The following is a 19,563-nucleotide window of genomic DNA, read 5'->3' on the forward strand; positions in this document are numbered from 1 at the left end:
TGAAAAGTATTTGTATTAGAGAAAACAAAAGTCTATCTATCTATCTATCTGTCTATCTATCTATCTAAAGTTCAGTGAGGTTCTGAAACAAAACACGTTACAACCAAACCTTCAACCCAGTTATGAGAGGTATTGTAAAACTGGTTTTAAAGGAGAAAAATGAGTCTTATGAAGCTTTAAATGATAAAAGAAAATGATTAGATGTTGATTCAAGCTGTTGTATCAAATAATATTGTCTAAAGATTTGCTTTTAAAATGCATTTACTGAATTACACTGTTACTCTTCAGTGAAGCTACGTGTGTCCTGCACTCGTCTCTTTTACATAAAGGCAACTTTCTGATGTTTGGTGGATCTTCATGGAAGGTTTCACGCCAACTCGTGTTGACATATCTGGAGGAACTGAGTCACATCCATCCAGAGTCTCCTGGTTTACGTCCTAGAAGAGACCAGATTGCTGCATCCCCCTTTCGGCCTCCTCTCTCCTCTAGATGGGCTTCAGGAGCCTTGGAGGAATGAAGGAGAATCACATGAACCCTAACCCTACAAAAAAAACCCTGAAAGTTGTCCAGAACTAGACTTTGCTGATCTATAAGGAATCAGTTTCAAGGTTCAAGGTTAGCTTCATTATCCCTGGAGGGGGGACTTGCTTCAGTTAGCAGCAAACAACCAACAACAACACAACAAACAATCAAGACTAGAAATGTCGCCCAAACTTATTTAAAAGCGAAACAGAGAAAAGAGTTTTTAAATCTGTTTCCTGTTGCGAACACAGCACCATGAAGCAGTCTCTCTAACCCTCCTCCAGGATGTCCAAAGGGGTCCAACAACCTGCTGCAAAGCGCCAACAAACCCTGCAGGCAGTTTTTCTGTTTCTGGCTCTGATGTGCTGTTTGCATCCAGTCAACTGGAACTGATGAACCACCTCACCTGCCTGGTTTTTATAATCAACCTTTATGTTTTAGTAACATTAATATAAGGAAGCCATGAGCCACAGAGCCGGGGTCGAAGTTGCAGGATCAACAATGAAAGGATGACGGCGGCGTCAGCGATGGGATGCCCTTCATGCTGCTTGTGTACAAACAAACAAAAGCAACCACGGGCGGATCCAGCAGGCAAACCATCATCAGACGACACACCATCCACCTGATGTTTCTGTCAGGAAGATCTGGAGCCGACAATTCAGCCCAGATCCACAATGCAGGTCCTCCATATGGGAAAAGACGTGAGGCTGAATGGAGTTACAGCTGAAGAGAAGTCGATAAAAAATGTTCCCACCGAATGAGGCGGGGTCATGTTCGGCGAGGTCCGATGGCGTTGTCCACCAACCTACCCGACCAAGACGCAAACTGAGACGGATCCAGGTCCGCCTGAACCACCATGAGGCGTTTCATCCGTCCAACATCATGTTTTATCTTCAGATGTCAACATGAGAGGTTTGGTCTGCAGGTGTGTGTTTCCACCAGCAGATGGTGCCGGAGGTCAACGATGAGACTAAAGGTCTCAGGTTTTCAGTGTTGAGTCTGCTGTGGAAGTTTTCATCATAAAAACTAAACTTTAAATGTTTTTACTGAAAAAAACTTTCATCATAATGATGCAGATCTGAGTCCAGCAGATGTCCTGCAGCCGTTACACCAGGTTTTACCATGTTTCACAGCCTGAAAGCGGGACTTCCACACAGTCTGTGACCCACATGATGCCCTGATGCATGCTGGGAATTAGGCAGGGTAATAATAACAGTAAAATGTTTCATTTTTATTGCAACCATCAGGTCCATTAAATCCTTTTGGACTCATAGTGAAGCGAACATGTCTGGGATTGTAAAATGTGTAAATATGTGTAAATATGTGTCTCTTATGGAGGATAAAGATGGAAGTCGTCCCAAAAGCATCGCAGCAAGCAGAACGAGCCAAACAGACAGGAGGAGCTTTATGGATAAAAAGCTCTTCTGGATCATTTAAGGTTTGTTCTTTATTTTTAAATTTGACTATTGAACTGAATTTCCATATTAATGCCAGACGAGAGTGTTGGGGAAAGAAAGAGTGAGATAGAGAGTGTTGAGTTTTAACAGGTCCTTTATTTTAGCTTACACAAACAAAGGAGAAATATTTACATGTACAACAGCCAAAGGGGGGTGGGACGGGGGGGGGGGGGGGGGGGGGGGGACAATTCTCCGTAACTGAACACAGAACATTTAGCAGACCCCAAAGATCCACAAATTCCTCCAACCTGTTTGTGAGCTTCAAATAATCAAACTCCACCTTGAGCCGAGCCGCCAGTAGCCTGGTGAAAACCAGGAGAGCATCTTCTGACCCTTGACCTTTGATCCTGTTCCTTCTGGTCTTACAAATGGCCAACTTAGCCTCACCAAAGATCTGGTTTAACAGTGAGTGAACAGATTTTCTGCACATTGTGTACTGAAGACCAAAAAAGAAAGGAAGAGAGAGAGAGAGAGAGAGAGAGAGAGAGGAGAAGAGGACAGATAGACATTCAGTCTAAACAGACAAAACCAGAAACCAGTAAGGAAACAAAATGGACCATTATCAGGAAACTTAGGGAAAAACTGGGGATGAAAACTGTTCACCATGACAACATGGAGGACATGAAGAAGGAAACAGGAGCTATATGGAAGCCGCTGGGCGACACGGCGGCTGGATCAGCTGCAGGTTCGTCAACGCAGCAGCAAAATATCAGGAATGATTAGTGGCGGTGTAAGAGCAGGCAGCGCAGTGGCGGGGGCCCATGGGACGCCAGCCTCACCGCCACCATGGCCATGAAGCACAGACCCCAGACCCCGCCAGCCACCGGCCCCCCCAGCCACCGGCCCCCCAGCCACCGGCCCCCCCAGCCACCGGCCCCCCCAGCCACCGGCCCCCCAGCCACCGGCCCCCCCAGCCACCGGCCCCCCCAGCCACCGGCCCCCCAGCCACCGGCTCCCCCAGCCACCGGCTCCCCCAGCCACCGGCCCCCCAGCCACCGGCTCCCCCAGCCACCGGCCCCCCCAGCCACCGGCTCCCCCAGCCACCGGCCCCCCCAGCCACCGGCTCCCCCTGCCACCGGCCCCCCCAGCCACCGGCTCCCCCAGCCACCGGCCCCCCCAGCCACCGGCTCCCCCTGCCACCGGCCCCCCAGCCACCGGCTCCCCCAGCCACCGGCTCCCCCAGCCACCGGCCCCCCAGCCACCGGCCCCCCCAGCCACCGGCCCCCCAGCCACCGGCTCCCCCAGCCACCGGCTCCCCCAGCCACCGGCCCCCCCAGCCACCGGCTCCCCCTGCCACCGGCCCCCCAGCCACCGGCTCCCCAGCCACCGGCCCCCCAGCCACCGGCCCCCCCAGCCACCGGCCCCCCAGCCACCGGCTCCCCCTGCCACCGGCCCCCCAGCCACCGGCTCCCCAGCCACCGGCCCCCCAGCCACCGGCCCCCCAGCCACCGGCCCCCCCCAGCCACCGGCTCCCCCTGCCACCGGCCCCCCAGCCACCGGCTCCCCCAGCCACCGGCTCCCCCAGCCACTGGCCCCCCAGCCACCGGCCCCCCAGCCACCGGCCCCCCAGCCACCGGCCCCCCCAGCCACCGGCCCCCCAGCCACCGGCCCCGCCAGGCAGCAGCCATGTGGAGACAGGCGAACCCCAGAAGGGGGTATCCGGCTTCTTAGGTCATGTGACCTCAGCCCTTTCTAGTTTTTCAAAGCCATGTTTCCATGGAAACCATTTCTGATGCAGCTTCAACCAACACTGGACGATCAGCTGAAGGTCCAGAGTGCCTCTCCCAGGTCCTGGTTCAGGTCTGTCCTGGATTTCAGATCCTGCAGGTGGTTTTCAGTCCTGAGATAAGTTTCCAGCTGATCCCCTGGGTGCTGCTAAAATCCTGCTTTCCGTCTGTCAGACTGGCTGATCTTCGCTGGTTCTCAGATAAAACCAAACAAACGGCAACAAATAATGTGATCATGTGGCAAAGAGCCTAAAGATCCAGTTTAAACCAGTTTAAACCAGTTCTCTGCTAACTGGCCTGTTATGTTTGTGAAGTCCTGACTTTGAGGTTTGAGCAGCTTCCTGTTGAACATGCATGAAGAATGTTTTTTTCCCTTGTTGTGTTTTTGTTCTAGCACCAACTCGATGGTATCTGGTGAAGAGCCAGCTCTGTGTTTTCCCCTCTTATCTCAGGTTTGGTGCTTTGAGTGTTTCCTCATCGAATCAAAGCACATGTGACGATGTGAAATAATATCAGGATGCGTTTACATGAAGTTCCATTTTTGTAGATTTTCTTCTGAAAAAGTCGTCATTTTTCATCTGAAAACACAGAACGTTTGTTCTGAGTGCCGGTTTTCTCCACATTCAGCAGAAGCAGAAATGAAATATGAAGGAAATCGGGGAAGATGTGCAACAGTTGGTTTCTATAACAGCATAAAAAAAATTCGGCCGTGGAAAAATCTAAATGCGAACAGCATGGACCTTGGAGTAACACGCGCCTGGTCCGCTGCAGGGTGACGTCAGAGCCGCTATGTCCCTCTTTCAGACATCTGGAGCTTTATCACAAACTAACTGATTAAATATTATTTAATGCGGTTGAAACAATATGATGGATATTTTATCTGCAGTGACTGATTTCAACCAATGATCTTGGTAGAACACGAACATATTACAGTAGTGAGAAGGAAGGGATTGGAGACTTTTTTCCTTTTCTTCCTTTTCTACTCTGGTTATTGTTCAACTGATGGTCTAAATTAACCTGAAAAAATAAAATAACTTAAAAACTGCCAGATCAGATACATTCATCAGTAACCAGGGGCCGCTGTTTGACATCGTCCTTCCAGATATTCTTTCTGCTTTCTGATTTTGTCGCTAACATTTCTGTTGCCACGGTTACCAACTGGCGTTTGAGCCGGCGCAACAATTTAGGATTATTCTGCTATTTGACGGAACTGTTTTTAACTGGTGTCCATTATCACTTTGTAACGGACACTCTGCAACCAATCAGAATCGAGGATTCACACACAGTATAAGTTGGGATGCTCCCCGAGGTAATCCTCATCAGACTGGACAAGTTATTAGTGATAACGTATCTCCTACTGTCTGCTTATAAGCCGTAGGTTAGATCATGCTTCTGTCCCTGTTATGAACAGTTTTCTTCCTGTTGGAGAACAAAACTTCCCTCTGAGCTGCATCTGAAGCCAAAACGGACTGGACTACGTTCCTCATTCCTTCTCATTTACCAGGAGCTACATTCAGTCAGCAAACACACACCTCCCAGCGACGTCTCAATTCACAAAACTTTATTTTCTAGGAAAAATAACGTCGTCCATCTCTCAGCGCTTTGGTGGCTGCAGTTGGTTTTCAGGGAGAGTTCAGAACAGCTGCTCTGCAGAAACAAGGGGGTTCAGGCCTGGACCGGGTCTGGACCGGGCCTGGACCGGGCCTGGACCGAGCCTGGACCGAGCTAATCCGAGCGCCGCTCAGTTGCAGTAGTTCTGCAGGTCGAAGATGTTGCAGGGCTTGTGGCAGCACTGCTCCACAATGCCGCGCTTCACCATCATCTCCATCTGGTCCTTGAAGGCGAACTCGGCCACTTCGTTCTCGCCGCCATGAGCTGCTGCCACCTTTGGGTGGAGGAAACCTGTCGAGGCCGACAAACAGCCGAATGGTTGGAGTTTTTTCTTAAATAAATGTAAAACATTACTGAAACTTTTCACAAGAACAAAAATCAACAATGAATATCTGGTTCAGAGAGAAGCTGCAGAAACACGGAGAACATCAAACACCACACAGAACGACCATCGTTCAAACCACGCCGCTAGCCAAGGTTCCAACCAGCAACCTTCCTGCTGTGGCGCCACAGCGCCAACCACCACGGCACTGTGCAACAGGACATTTAAAGTGTCCTGAAGACAAACCCTTTGCTTGCAGGTATATAATTATTATTATTCATTCATTCATTTTCCTAACCGCTTAATCCGATGAACGGTCGCAGGGAAGCTGGAGCCTATCCCAGCAGTCTTTGGGCGAAAGGCAGGGTACACCTGGACAGCTTGCCAGTCCATCACATGGCTATCATAATTATTATAATTATTATAATTATTATTATAATTATTATTATTGTTGTTGTTGTTGTTAGGTCTGGTAGTTGGAGAACCTGCTCCAGGTCTTTTTTCCACTTTTCTTCCATGCAAAGCGCTAGCGCCTCCAGTGGCACCGATGCCAATAAACAACGAGACACTGTAAATAACTTGGAAGTTAAATATCGAGCAAATGTAACGATGAAGATTGTAAAAAACATGCAAAGTGGTAAAAACAGACGGATTTCATATCAAGTGAGGACGATGTCGTGTTGGGTTCATCCTGCTCTAAAGACGAGATCTTGTTTAGTCCTGGACCTGAAACTGGACCAGGGACGCTTCAGGACGGACTTTGGGACATCCTGAGGATCTGCTGCTGCAGCTAGCTGCTAGCTTGAAATATTACAGAAAGATAAGACAAAAAGACGCTCAGCCATGGTTGCCATGGTGACACAAAGTCTGACATAAGCAGCGGCGGCAAAGTGACGTGTTCATAGCTCACAGCTGGCTCTGGTGACGCTGTCACACCTTTTCTGATTGGTCCATTGTGTCTCTGTTGGATGCCAACATTAAAAACCAACAACTTCAGTATGAAAAAACATAAATGGGAAAATCGCTGGACGGAATCTCGTCGTTCTGCTTGGCTTGACATGAAGTCTAAAATAATATTGCTGTGCAAATTATTCACAGAAAACATTTGGAGTGTGAAGACCTAAAGATGAGCTGATTTACCTGAACTTTTAGAACACAAATACTGAGACAGAATGACCAGTCTGCTCCTAAATGTCCAGTTTGAACTGGGAAAGTTGCAGTTTGTGTTGGGAGCTCTCACCCCGCAGAGGGTCCACGTCTCTCTTCGGGTTGTAGAAGAAGCCGTTGTTGCCGCAGACCAGGTAGAGAGCGTCGACCAGGTGAGAACCGCACAGGTGCTGCGGTGGAGCAACGGTCTGGGAGTCCGCCCACGATGCCACCAGTAAGACCAGCAGGGAGGACTGGAGCCACAGTGCTGCCATGTCAGAGGAGAGCTGAACGAAAACAGATGAGGTTTTACCTGCAGAAATGTCCTGATGAAGGATGAGTAAGAGACGGAGAGGAGGAAGACCGCTTACCTGCAGAGCAGGAGGAGGAGGTATGAGGAGGAGGAGGTGTGAGGAGGTGACTCTGATGAAGAGGAAGAGCAGAGGCAGCTGAGAGCTGTTTGGTGTGAGGCAGAAGGAAAGAGTTTCCTTCTTTTTATACCCCTCCATGCCCCCTGACTCCCCCCTCCCCCTGTGGTGGGTTTTACCTGCATTGTGGGGACATTTGGCTGAACGTTTACTGCAGCTACTTTACTTCCTTCTGAGGACAAAAGCAAAGTACTTACAGGTAATTTATTTCATATAATCATAAAGACCTGGTGCGAGTTCAGTGGAAGGAGGAACCGGCAGAAGATGAGTTTAAGTCCAGGATGGTCCTCAGAAGAGATGGAAACCACAGTGTGTGTGTCCAGAGACGAGCTGCTGCTCAGCGGTTCAATGAGACATGATGCTGATCGACTGGTTCCAGCACTTAGTAAGGCAAACAATGCTAATGAGCCGAAATGATCTGATCTCCTCATACTGACAAATATTGATCATCTATCAACCTTCGGCTGAGCTCAGCAGTTTCAGGAAACCAGAATTGATCCAGGCAAAATTTACTTGTAGCATCGTTTTTGTTCTTTTTGGACTGAAAACAAACTAAAGAGGAAAAAATGACGTAAGCATTTCTTCACAAAATAAAAACAATGTTTGTAAGTTTTGACCAACAACAACTGCAGTTTGCAGGTGTTTCCACTGAGCAGTGTTTAACGCATAAGCCTCAATTCTTTTAAATTCTCGTTTGGCTAACCAGATTTTGCGAGAATTGCGGCCTATGCAAAGTAGCCACTCTGCGTTACATTGGGACTTGCCGCAGAGAATTTGCTATGGCTTTTTTAAAACTCATTTTCATTCTAAAACTCTGAAATTTGCTGTTGTTTGTTCCACACCGCAGCATCTTTACCTTAAATAAGCTGGTCACATGACCCCCACATCACGTCCAGGGACACACAAATGCGAAAAAAAGGGTTTCCATTACACTTCTGCAATATATTTATCTATCAAAATGTATGAAAAACCACCTCATAATATTGTAAAACTTTTCAGCGATATTTCAGTCTTTTTTTAAATGTAGACGTTTCCATTAGTATTTTTTATAGCAATGTTTTTTTTTTCAATTCCATATTATATTATTCTACATTTTTAAATTTTTAAACATCTTTTAAATAATCCTAAAATGGTTTACACTCTCATGAGGTGGTTTTACAGATGTGTCCATAAAGAAGTGTAATGGAAACACATTGCATCACAAAACAGCTCCTGTTTCCTTCTTCACATTGCATCCCCAGATGTTATGTCGGAGATCACATGATCAGTTCACTTTCGGTTAAGGTGGCGCGGTGTGTATTGACCATAGGCCATATATGAAAGATGGACGGAGCCTCAGCCAATTAAAAGTGAAGTCTATGCAGAAGTGCATAAAGCTGCAGTTCCCCCTTCATCCACTAGGGGCTCCAAATCCCCATCGACTCCCATGTTAAAAAGACCAACTTCACAGCAGAAATAAACATGTTTACAGCAGAAATAAACATGTTTACAGCAGGAATAAACATGTTTACAGCCTGGTTCGAAAATCCATTTTAGGTTTAATAGGTCAGGTTTACCTTCATGACAACTGTGGGGGGAGTGAATTTTTTTTAAAGTAATTTAGGAGCTAACCGCTTACCTCCGTTAGCTGGTTAGTTCCTGTTATCTCCGGGTTAGCTCGGTTAGCTCTTAGCTACAGAAAGCTCAGAGTTTGCTCGATGTCAATCATCCACCATGACGCTCACAGCCCCCCTCTCAGCTCCACCTCTTTGCCCATATTTGTATTTTCCGGGTGAGACGACACGCATGCCCCTGCCAAGATGGTGATGGTAGGAACCGCCCACCGAGCTTCAATTCAGCTCTTCACAAACCTACGGGTGACGTCATGGAGGCTACGTCCATTTTTTTTAGATACAGTTTATAATATGGATGGAGGAAAGGATGAATATCTTTTACAAATAACTGAAAAGAAAAATATAACATCCATACTTGAATCCAAAAAAATAACTAAAGGCAGAGTTTTACAAAGAATTAGAAAGAAAATGAGGAAGAAGGAAATTGAAAAACCATGGAGAATCCTCCACAACAATGGAAAACGGCACTTGCGTACCCGGCATAAGCCGTAATTCTCGTGAAATTTTATTCGTAAAAGAGATTTTACATTTTGAGTTGCCTTTTCTGACCATTTTAAAACGGCACTTCCAGATTTCCTCCAACACACACATAAGCCACTCAGGGAGCTTTAAAGTGCGTCGTTGGTGTGCTGACGGAGCTCGTTTTCAGCTTGATTGTCTCTCAGTGGAAACCCAACTGACCGTGAAAACAAGCCATGATGGAGGAGATCACTAAACACGTTTCTGAGAAGCTTTTAGGACCAAAATGGGCCCCCAAAGCAGCCTCCAAACAATGATGGAGGATCAAAAAACACATCTGTCATTTTGCACCAGTTATATCTCCTAAATGTGTTTCGTTCATGCAGATCTTTTATGATGGTGATTGTAAGGTTTATATGGGCATGTTTATTTAGGTAGCATATTTCGTGTATAATAAAACTGTACAGAAAACACTGAAGGCAGGTGCATGAGAAACATTAAAAGTAGAAGAATTAAAACACACAGAACAGATTCAAGTTCTTGTTATGGTTACATATGTTTTAATGTAATCTTATGGACTCCTGGGTTGTCAGAGCGCTAGTCTAACCAGAGAAAGACCCATATTTCCCACTCCAAGCCGCTTCTCCCTGCTCACCTAGAGTAGGCGTCTGCAACATTTACGTAGAAAGGAGCCATTTTTACCACCTGTCCCACTTCATCGAGTTCAGCTGCATTCACATGAGACCATAGCCTGCTAGACTTGGTCTGACTAGGATGCAACGTTACTCAGGACTGAGACTTCTTTCAGTCTGCGCTTCACACCTTTTATACATGTTTCACTCTCCACCAGAGGCGAGAAAACATGGAGCTGCATCAGAACGTTGTGGTCTGGCTTGGTCAAGCTTCGATCTGAACTTTTACCAAATGCCTCCACGTCTGACTGTGAACTTTTCTCCCGTCCAGAGTCGTGTATTAATGTCATGTGTAGTAAATAATATATGTAATATATCTATTATTAGCCTCTCACCCAGTGATCACTGGGATAGGCGCCACCTTCCAGTAACCGTGAACTAGACGAAGCAGTTAAGAAAAATCGATTTCTATAATTAATAAAATTTATTTCAGAAATGTTAAATTGCTTGATTTATTGATAGATTTTAAATAAAAAAGCAGCCCCCTGAACTGTGAGGACCTGTTCGCAAGCCGAGAGGCGTAGTTGCTCCAACATGTCCAGGGTCTCCTCCTGATGGGACGTAGCTGGAACGCCTCACCAGAGAGATGTCCAGGAGGCATCCTGACCAGATGCAGTGACTCTACTCTGATCTCCCTCCAATGAAAAAACTTATCACCTTTTTTATAAATTGCTGATTCTCCAACTTAATTTTGAACCGTCCTATGGATTTAAAATGAAAAATATTGGTTAAGAACCAGAAAAATAAGTTCCTGAGAAGCACCCAAACATAGTGCTTCTCAGTCGCAATCAGTTATACCATCAGTGAGAAACATCTGGATTCACCTGAAAGCCACAATGCTGTGTTACTGGTGTTGCACCTGAAGAGAGAAGAAGAAAAAAGGTGAATTCAGGCCTGGCAGTCTTCACACAAGCACTGTCTCCCAAATGGAAAATCAGAAAAGAGATCGCAAATACTTTTTGTTTCTCCAAGACGAGAATTCAATGTGAAAAGGACGTCCCACTTTCATAAGAAAGGCAGCAGAAATTCCCAGTTAAGTTTCACTTCTCAGCAACAAAATCATCAGATTCTGTTTTTAAGTATTGGTTTCCATGGTAACTAAAGAACAAGATTTACAAGTTTAGGTTTCTTCTCCCAGTATGTAAATGTGTAAGTGGGAAGTAATAAAAAGTCCACAGATATTGCAGCACTGATGTTTATTCGTTGAGAAAACACAATCACATTCTGTAATTTTGATCCAAGATGATCAGATAACCTTTAACTTCTGATTCAAGACTGAGAAAAAACAAACAAACTTAAACCCCACATCCGAAGAGAGGATTTATTTCCTGTCACATGGTGAACAGCAGATAACCACTGAAGGTTGTGTGATGAGGGATATTATCATATATTCGTGAATTAATCCACTGGGTGACATAGACTTGGTCTCCAGCCTCCAGAAGCAGCGCGGCGCCGTTAGAAGAAGTTCCGTAATGAACGTCCTGATGTTCCCATGCGGTGAAAATTCTCTCTCCATTCCTCATCAACGAGGCGACTGAAGGATAATCGCCACCATGTGCACCAATGTACCACTCAAAGTGGTAGACTCCTCTCACCGGGGCTGTGAAGATGCCTGCAGAGAAGTTGCTGTGCTGTTATTACGTTAATTCATACAACTGAGTATTTATCAGATGAAGTGCTGGAGATGCCTCGTGCTGTTACCAGTTTCTGAGTTGTAGGCGTTTCCGATGTTTGTTACGTTTCGTTTGAGGACCAGAGTGACGGGGGTTTTAAACGGTCCAAACGTTTTAGTACCATGAGGCAGCAGAGAGGCTGAAAACGCCACCTGTTTGACTGGGAGAGAGAAATTTCAGTTTCAGTCATGCTGTTTCACAACAACAGAAACACATGGAAGCATTAAACATGATTTTAAAATTCGTCTTATCTTACCTGCACAAACTCAACTGGTCCCATGATTCCATATAATAAATGTTAAAAATACAAAGATTCATTGTGTCTGCCTTCAATGTAAAACCAGCTTAATCTGGTGCAATTAAGGAAAATGGTCAAATATCACAAATATTCCTCTAAATTAAATGCTAAAATCAAAGAATGAATAATTTTAAGATAAAAATATGAATACAAATGGGCATGTAACCCGTTAAAGGTCTTTATGGAAGCGGGCATCTACGTAGGGCGGGGGACTGCAACTTTTACTACCCAAAGAGCCATTTTTACCATCAGCCACCATCAGACATAAATGGTCTTTTGAAAAAGACAACTTGTCATTTTTATATCTACTAAAGGAAATTTGTTATTAAAAGAACCACAATTTTTTTTTACATTTTGTTTTTAAAATAATAAAAAAAAAAAAAAACTTTTGTAAAAAGAAGAAAAATATATTTACTGCTTTCAGAAATTGATATTTTTCTAAAGTTATTTTTAAAAAAGGTTTACAGTTTAATATGAAATTCAATGCAAATATTCCATAAAAACTGAAGAAATAAACATTAAAAACCTCCATTTATTATTGCATCAAACTTAAAACACCTGTTGGTTCTTTATTTTTTCACTCAATGTTATCAAGACACATCGTAAAAAGTCCAAAGACACAAGTCCGGAGCCACGGGGGTGTTCGAAGTCCGTCCTTGAGGGGCCTTTGTCCTGTAGTTGTGTCCCTGCTCCAACACACCTGGCAAATGAAGCCAGCAGCCGGAAGTTCTGCACAATGACTGATTACTTAGTCAGGTATGTTGGAGCAGGGATACACAGAGAACCTGCAGGACTGTGACCCTCGAGGACCAGAACTAGACCATCCTAATCCATGAGCTTTTCAACATTCAGATTTGGCTCCAACTTCCAGAATCTACCAGAAACATTGGCTGCTCTGTTTACCTTTACACCTATATAAGCCTCAAATACTGCAATAAAAATATCATTTCTACTTTACCTTTATTCAACTCTTCCAGGGCTGCGATCCTCTCCTTCTGCTCGGCCAGCGAGGCGGCCATCTCTTTCAGGACACCTTGGATGTCCGGCGGAGATGGCTCCTGGACATCTCGCAGCAGCAGGATGTCATTGTCTCCTCTGACTGTTGTGTGGAGGCAGAAAAAACCAAAGGCATCAGCAAGGAAAACCAGATGAATCTCATCTTCTCTCAGGACGTCTGCAGAGTAACGCCTGCATGTCAGCTTTATAAAGCAGCATCAGTATGAGGAAGGAGATCACTTCCTTCTTTAAGGTAAAACCTGCAGATTAAAATATTTTTACAATACAAAAACAAAGCAAAATGAGGCCCTTACAGTGCATGGTGGGATCTATACGCTGTGCAGACATTTTCTAATCTGCTTAGTTACCTGAAGGTTCAGGTGTTTCCTGAGGAACAATAAGATTAATAACTTCACAGCCAAATTATTATTCTACTGTGTGTGTGTTTATTACAAGGACAGTATGTCATAAATAAAACTCAAGAACATCAATACCTAGAATAAAGGCTTTTAAAACAAATATAAAATTAAACATAAATATAAAATAAATGAGTAAATTAAACAAAAATATTATGAAACAAACTTTTTAAAATAATGAAAAATAATTCAAATACAGATTAATACAAGATTGTTCGCATTTACTAAATAGACAATAAAGATATATAATATGTAAAAGAAATATAAATAAATGCACAATAACCTGCATTAAACCAGTAAAGTATAAAAAGCAGCATCATGACGTCTGATCATGTGACCCAGAAGGAACACGCGGTCGAGATTTACAATAACTTTTACTTTCAAACTCTCAGAAGTGAAAACAAATTGTGTGTTTATGTATATTGTATCAGCAGAGTATGTAAATCCTCCCAAAAGCATCACATCCCATATTTTGACTAGCAGATATTAACCCATCAACTGCGAAGTATCAATACGTCCGTCGCTATTTTCTGTACTTTATTTGGTTTGGTTTTCATCTGGTTTTCAAATAGTTCTATTTTAAGTTCAGTTTCAAATGATAAAATTAATAAAGTGAAAATGATTTGCTATCTTATTAACGCCTCATCCCATCAGAGCAAGACAATTAAAACTGTTGTTGGTAAAACGATCAAAAATATGAAAAAAATTGTTTTTTCATTTAGAAAAGAAAAAACCCTTCATGTGAAAATACCTATAATTTCAGTTGTATGTCCTCATGTGTGACTGCAGACTGTTTTATTGTCAGGTATGAGGAAATTAAATAATAAATTAAAGAATGAGGAAGATGATGGGGTTGACCAAGAGTTGACAGAAGTGTTTAAAACAAGAATGTCTTTTGATGATCTTAAACTATTTGACCATGAGAAATGTCTCTAAAGATTGATGTTACATCCAGTATACATATATATATATATATATATATATATATATATATATATATATATATATATATATATATATATATATATATATATATATATATATGTATGTATACTGGATGTAACATCAATCTTTAGAGACATACATACATATATACACACATATATATATATATATATATATATATATATATATATATACATAAAGAAAAACATATGTATATATATATATATATATATACATATATATATATATATATATATACATATATATGTATATATACATATATATATACATATATATATATATATATATATATACATATATATATACATATATATATATATATATATACATATATATGTATATATACATATATATATACATATATATATATATATATATACATATATATGTATATATACATATATACATATATATATATATATACACATATGTTTTTCTTTATCACAAAAAAAGACAAAAACTGCTATTTTTTCCAGAAATTAAGATGCAGACTGGAATATTGGACATGAGGATATTACAGCCTTGACAATGTCAATAATTAATAACTATCTTAATTCTTTGCCTTCAAGTACCAAAACAGTACCCATATAAAAGCATCATAAAAATCTCAAACCAAATTGATTTTAAATGTTTTCACATCAGATCTTTCCAACAACTTCAGATCAAAGCATATTCAGTTTTTTGTATTATATCTTTGTTTTTATGCCCATTTGTCATAAACCCCCCTTTTTTTTTTCTTTTTAAAAAAGTATGAAATATGCATATGCAGTTATTACAGCCTTTGTTAGGTCAATAATGCTTGAGAACATTGCTTTTCAGGCATTATTACTTTTGGAGATGAGAGCATTTAAAGATACAGATCTCTTCAGGTTGGGTATCAAAACAGTATTTTATAAAAGTATTTTTAAAAAAATAAATTTTTCTCAGATCTCAACAACTTTAGACCTCTCTTTTCAAACTTTCTTCACGATGGCAAAATTGCAGCAAGACTTTCCTCAGTAATCTGTTTTCTTCATGTCTGCTGAAGAAATGAGAAACCAGACATGGCTTAAAACCACCCTCACTAACTTTAAACATGCACCTGCAGAAACAAACATGTGCATCCAATAGGAGAGGAGGCTCTCTTTTGGTTTAAAAAAAATAAAAAAAGAAAGAAACAAGGTTAATTTTGTTTTATTCTAATTTCACACATGCGTGTGAACACAATATGTTTCCGGCCACAATCACATCACTCTGTATCCAAACACCTCAAGACCAATTTTATGTTTTGTTTGTTTTTCCCATTTTGAAACAATAAAAAAAAAGAAAAAAAACAGGTCTCTACTATAGACCGTATATGAAAGATGGACAGAGCCTCAGTCAATTGAAAGTGAAGCCTATGTGGAAGTGCATAAAGCGACAGTTCCCCCTTCATCCACTAGGGGCTCCAAAACAGAGCAAATCCCGATAGACTCCCATGTTAAAAAGACCAACTTCACAGCAGGAATAAACACGTTTACAGCAGGAATAAACATGTTTACTGCAGAAATAAACATGTTTACAGCCTGGTTCGAAAATCCATTTTAGGTTTAATAGGTCAGGTTTACCTTCATGACAACTGTGGGGGGAGTGAATTTTTTTTAAAAAGTAATTTAGGAGCTAACCGCTTACCTCCGTTAGCTGGTTAGCTCCTGTTATCTCCGGGTTAGCTCGGTTAGCTCTTAGCTACAGAAAGCTCGGCGTTTGCTCGATGTCAATCATCCACCATGACGCTCACAGCCCCCCATATTTGTATTTTCCGGGCGAGACGACGCGCATGCCCCTGCCAAGATGGAGATGGTAGGAACCACCCACCGAGCGTCCATTCAGCTCTTCAGAAACCTACAGGTGACGTCACGGAGGCTGCGTCCATCTTTTTATGTACAATCTATAGTCTCGATGCTGTAATTAGCCTCTGCTGCACCTTGGCAAGAGGCCCCAAGGTGACACGTCTCCTGTTTAAATCTAAAACAAAATAAAATAAAAAATCCTGAAATTATGAACATGAGTTGGTACTGCCTTGGTACTGTTTGAAACATTGAAAAAAAAATAATTAAACAGGAAAATTTGAGAGCACATTTGGTACCAAAGGCGCCCAGAGAATCAAGAGTGTCAAGGTTAACCGCCCATGGTGGTTCAGCCAATCACAGGCAGGGAATGGCACAGCTTACTTTACATGCAGTCCAATTTACGGAGAAAAAAATATTTCGTTAAACCAGTTTAGGTTGTACAAGAACAAACTGAAATTGTGACTTTATGACCCAACCTAAATGTAAACAGTCAACTTGGGTTTACCGCAGCTCCAGATGTAAACTGCGGACGTATTAGAGAACGGTGGGTGTGACGTACATTGAAGCAGGACCCTCCAGGTTAACAGGAAAGAGGAATTTACCTACCTAACCCTATGGAAAGGCACATTAACCTAAATCCAAATAACTCAGTATTTCCATTTAAACAGACACCAAACAGAGTAAAATTAACTTGACCCCTTCGCCGGTTCATTAAGTTTTACTTCTTCGCTTCAAAAAGAGCGCTTGAACCACCAAACAACCTTATGTTGTGAGAAGATCAAAAAGGAAGTTTTAAATGTTTCAGTCTTTTTGCAGTACAATATTTGTGTAGTTACGGTTTCTTTGCTCATCAGAAATATGTGTGGCTCTTAAAAGAGCCGTTGTGTTTTTAGAGACGTAGGATCTCTACTTGGACTTGGCGGGCTTCTCGGTCTTCTTGGGCAGCAGGACGGCCTGGATGTTGGGCAGCACGCCGCCCTGAGCGATGGTCACTCCGCCCAGCAGCTTGTTGAGCTCCTCGTCGTTGCGGACCGCCAGCTGCAGGTGACGCGGGATGATTCTGGATTTCTTGTTGTCGCGAGCTGCGTTTCCGGCCAACTCCAGGATCTCAGCGGTCAGATACTCCAGAACAGCCGCCAGGTAGACTGGAGCTCCGGCGCCAACACGCTGCGCATAGTTTCCTTTGCGCAGCAGCCTGTGGACACGGCCAACAGGGAACTGCAGTCCGGCTCGGGAGGAGCGGGTCTTGGCCTTAGCTCTGGCTTTGCCGCCGGTCTTTCCTCTTCCAGACATGATGTGCTTTCAGATGTTTCTTTACTAAGAAATGCTACAAAGCTTGTAGCGCATACCGGGACAGCAGCGCTTTTATAGTCAACCAGCTGCATGCTCATTGGTCAGAGTGAGCGTGAAATGTAATCGTCCAATCAGCGAAGAGTTTCGTCAAGCATCCATATTTACATCAGTAGTTCCGCTTAGTCCAGGAAATTCCTTAATAAAGTTAATATTCAATAAAACGCCAAACGTTTACTCACAATTTCATTAATTTAAACAATTATCAAATGACTTATTCAAATGAACTTTACATAGATCTTCATTTTTCTAATATTTACTTGTTAAAGTTCCATCTGTATAACACTTTAGATCACATTAAGAGTAAACAAATACAGTTATTAGTGGATGTAAATAAACAAGTTTTAAATAATTTTTAGCATTCAGTGAGATTTAAAAATTAGCTTTTTGAACACAGATTTCTAACAGGAAAATCTAAAGAGCAGATTCAGCTCTTTCAAAATGGACAAAATAAAAAATTTCCTAGGCTCATTTTATCGAAATTTCTCCTGTCTTACAGTGTGTCCCCACTCCAACACGAGTCAAATTAAATTTAAGATCCAGTTTTGAAACATCCATAAATTGTCATAATCTCTGACTGCAAACAAGAAATGTATTAACTGATTTATCACATCTTCTATATGAGAGTAATTTTTATTCATTTTAGATTTGCACACCTGCATGTAAAGATGGTGTCAGCTACTCTTGTACTCATTAAACAAATATTCATCACTTTAAAAAACCGACTCTAAAAAGAAGTCAAGTTCACTTTATGACAACTGTTTATGTAATTTATGAGCTGAAAGTTATGCACATGATGCATTGAACTTTTACATCAAATTAAAATAATGATGATTTCATTTTCATTCTAATCTAAAAGACTTTAAATATAAAACTAATCAAATCGGAATATTGATTTCTGTGATAGCTACCGCCAATGTTAGTGAGAACAAGATTCACATGTTTAGGTTTCTGTGAATAACACAGATGTACACAGATGTTGCTACATTGATGTTTATTTTTTATGAAGAAACAATTACATCCTCGTTTCCTAATAATGTTGATCAGATTAACAGTTAAGATGATCAGATAAACTTATGTGATTCAAGACAATAGAATAAAATAACCTGATAAATTTAAATCTCCCATCTGACTGAAATGACAGGATTTATTTCCTCTCACATGGTGAACAGCAGAAAACCACTGAAGCTTGTGTGATGAGGGATATTATCAAATATTATGGTGTGAGGCCACTGGCTCACATACACTTGGTCTTTAGCCTCCAGAAGCAGCACAGCGCCACTAGAAGAAGTCCCGTAATGCGACGCCTGATGTTCCCATGGAGTGAAAATTCTCTCCTCGTTCCTCATCAACGAGGCGGCTGCAGCATGAGCGCCACCGTGTGCACCGATGTACCACTCAGTGGTAGACTCCTCTCACTGGTGCAGTGAAGATACCTGCAGAGAAGTTGTTGTTGTCATGTGGAAAAGTAAAGAACTACTCGTCAGTTGGAGCAACAATGATGTTTAGTGTTATTGAGGGATGCATCGACAACCATACCAGTATTTTCACTCATATTGGTACTCTGTGTTAGCAAGTACTCAATTGTAAGTACTCAGTTTTAAACCAAAATGAAATGTGGTATTGGTGCATCCCTAATGTAATTACCTGTATTTGGACTGTAGGCATTTCCGATGTTTGTCATGACTCGTTTGAAGACCAGAGTTACGAAGACGCCGTAAGGTCCAACATTCCCATAGTTTTCAGTTTTTAGAGATGCTGAAAACACCACCTGTTGATCTGAGAGAGTTTCACAACAACAATATTTTACTACTGAAGTACAGTAGTGAAGTAGTTTTACTTCGTTACTATACATCTATGCCTGCCTGAGAACCAAAGATGGAAATTAACAATAAATGAACAATCTTGCAGAATTACACAGAAATGTACTACAGCATGTATGTCCATATTTTTAAATGAAATAATTGAATTAATTGAGAATATTTCTGAAATATGAATTTTTGTCCCAAGTTTAGTATACCAGAGCTTCAGTTATTCCTAACAGAGATGAGGCAGGATCCCTTATTTATATATATATAT

The 19,563-nt window shown here is 42.0% G+C and overlaps 2 protein-coding genes across 2 annotated transcripts; both read right to left on the minus strand.

Moving 5' to 3' along the window:
• Positions 1-5,447: 5,447 nt before the first annotated feature.
• ins (preproinsulin) lies at positions 5,448-7,063 on the minus strand (the record flags this gene model as incomplete). The annotated part of the gene is made up of 2 exons (XM_079248289.1): positions 6,880-7,063; positions 5,448-5,608 (listed from the first exon to the last, which is right to left on the minus strand). Exons 1-2 carry the CDS (start codon positions 7,058-7,060, stop codon positions 5,448-5,450), a joined length of 342 nt encoding a protein of 113 aa, XP_079104415.1. The 5' UTR covers positions 7,061-7,063.
• A 9,977-nt stretch (positions 7,064-17,040) lies between these two features.
• Positions 17,041-17,427, minus strand: LOC306761967 (histone H2A-like; the record flags this gene model as incomplete). The annotated part of the gene is made up of 1 exon (XM_079248304.1): positions 17,041-17,427. The coding sequence occupies one exon, from the start codon at positions 17,425-17,427 to the stop codon at positions 17,041-17,043; it is 387 nt and encodes a 128-aa protein (XP_079104430.1).
• Positions 17,428-19,563: the final 2,136 nt, after the last annotated feature.

The sequence above is a fragment of the Telmatherina bonti genome (assembly GCF_933228915.1).
Source record: "Telmatherina bonti genome assembly, chromosome: 10".
NCBI classification, from domain to species: Eukaryota; Metazoa; Chordata; class Actinopteri; order Atheriniformes; family Telmatherinidae; genus Telmatherina; species Telmatherina bonti.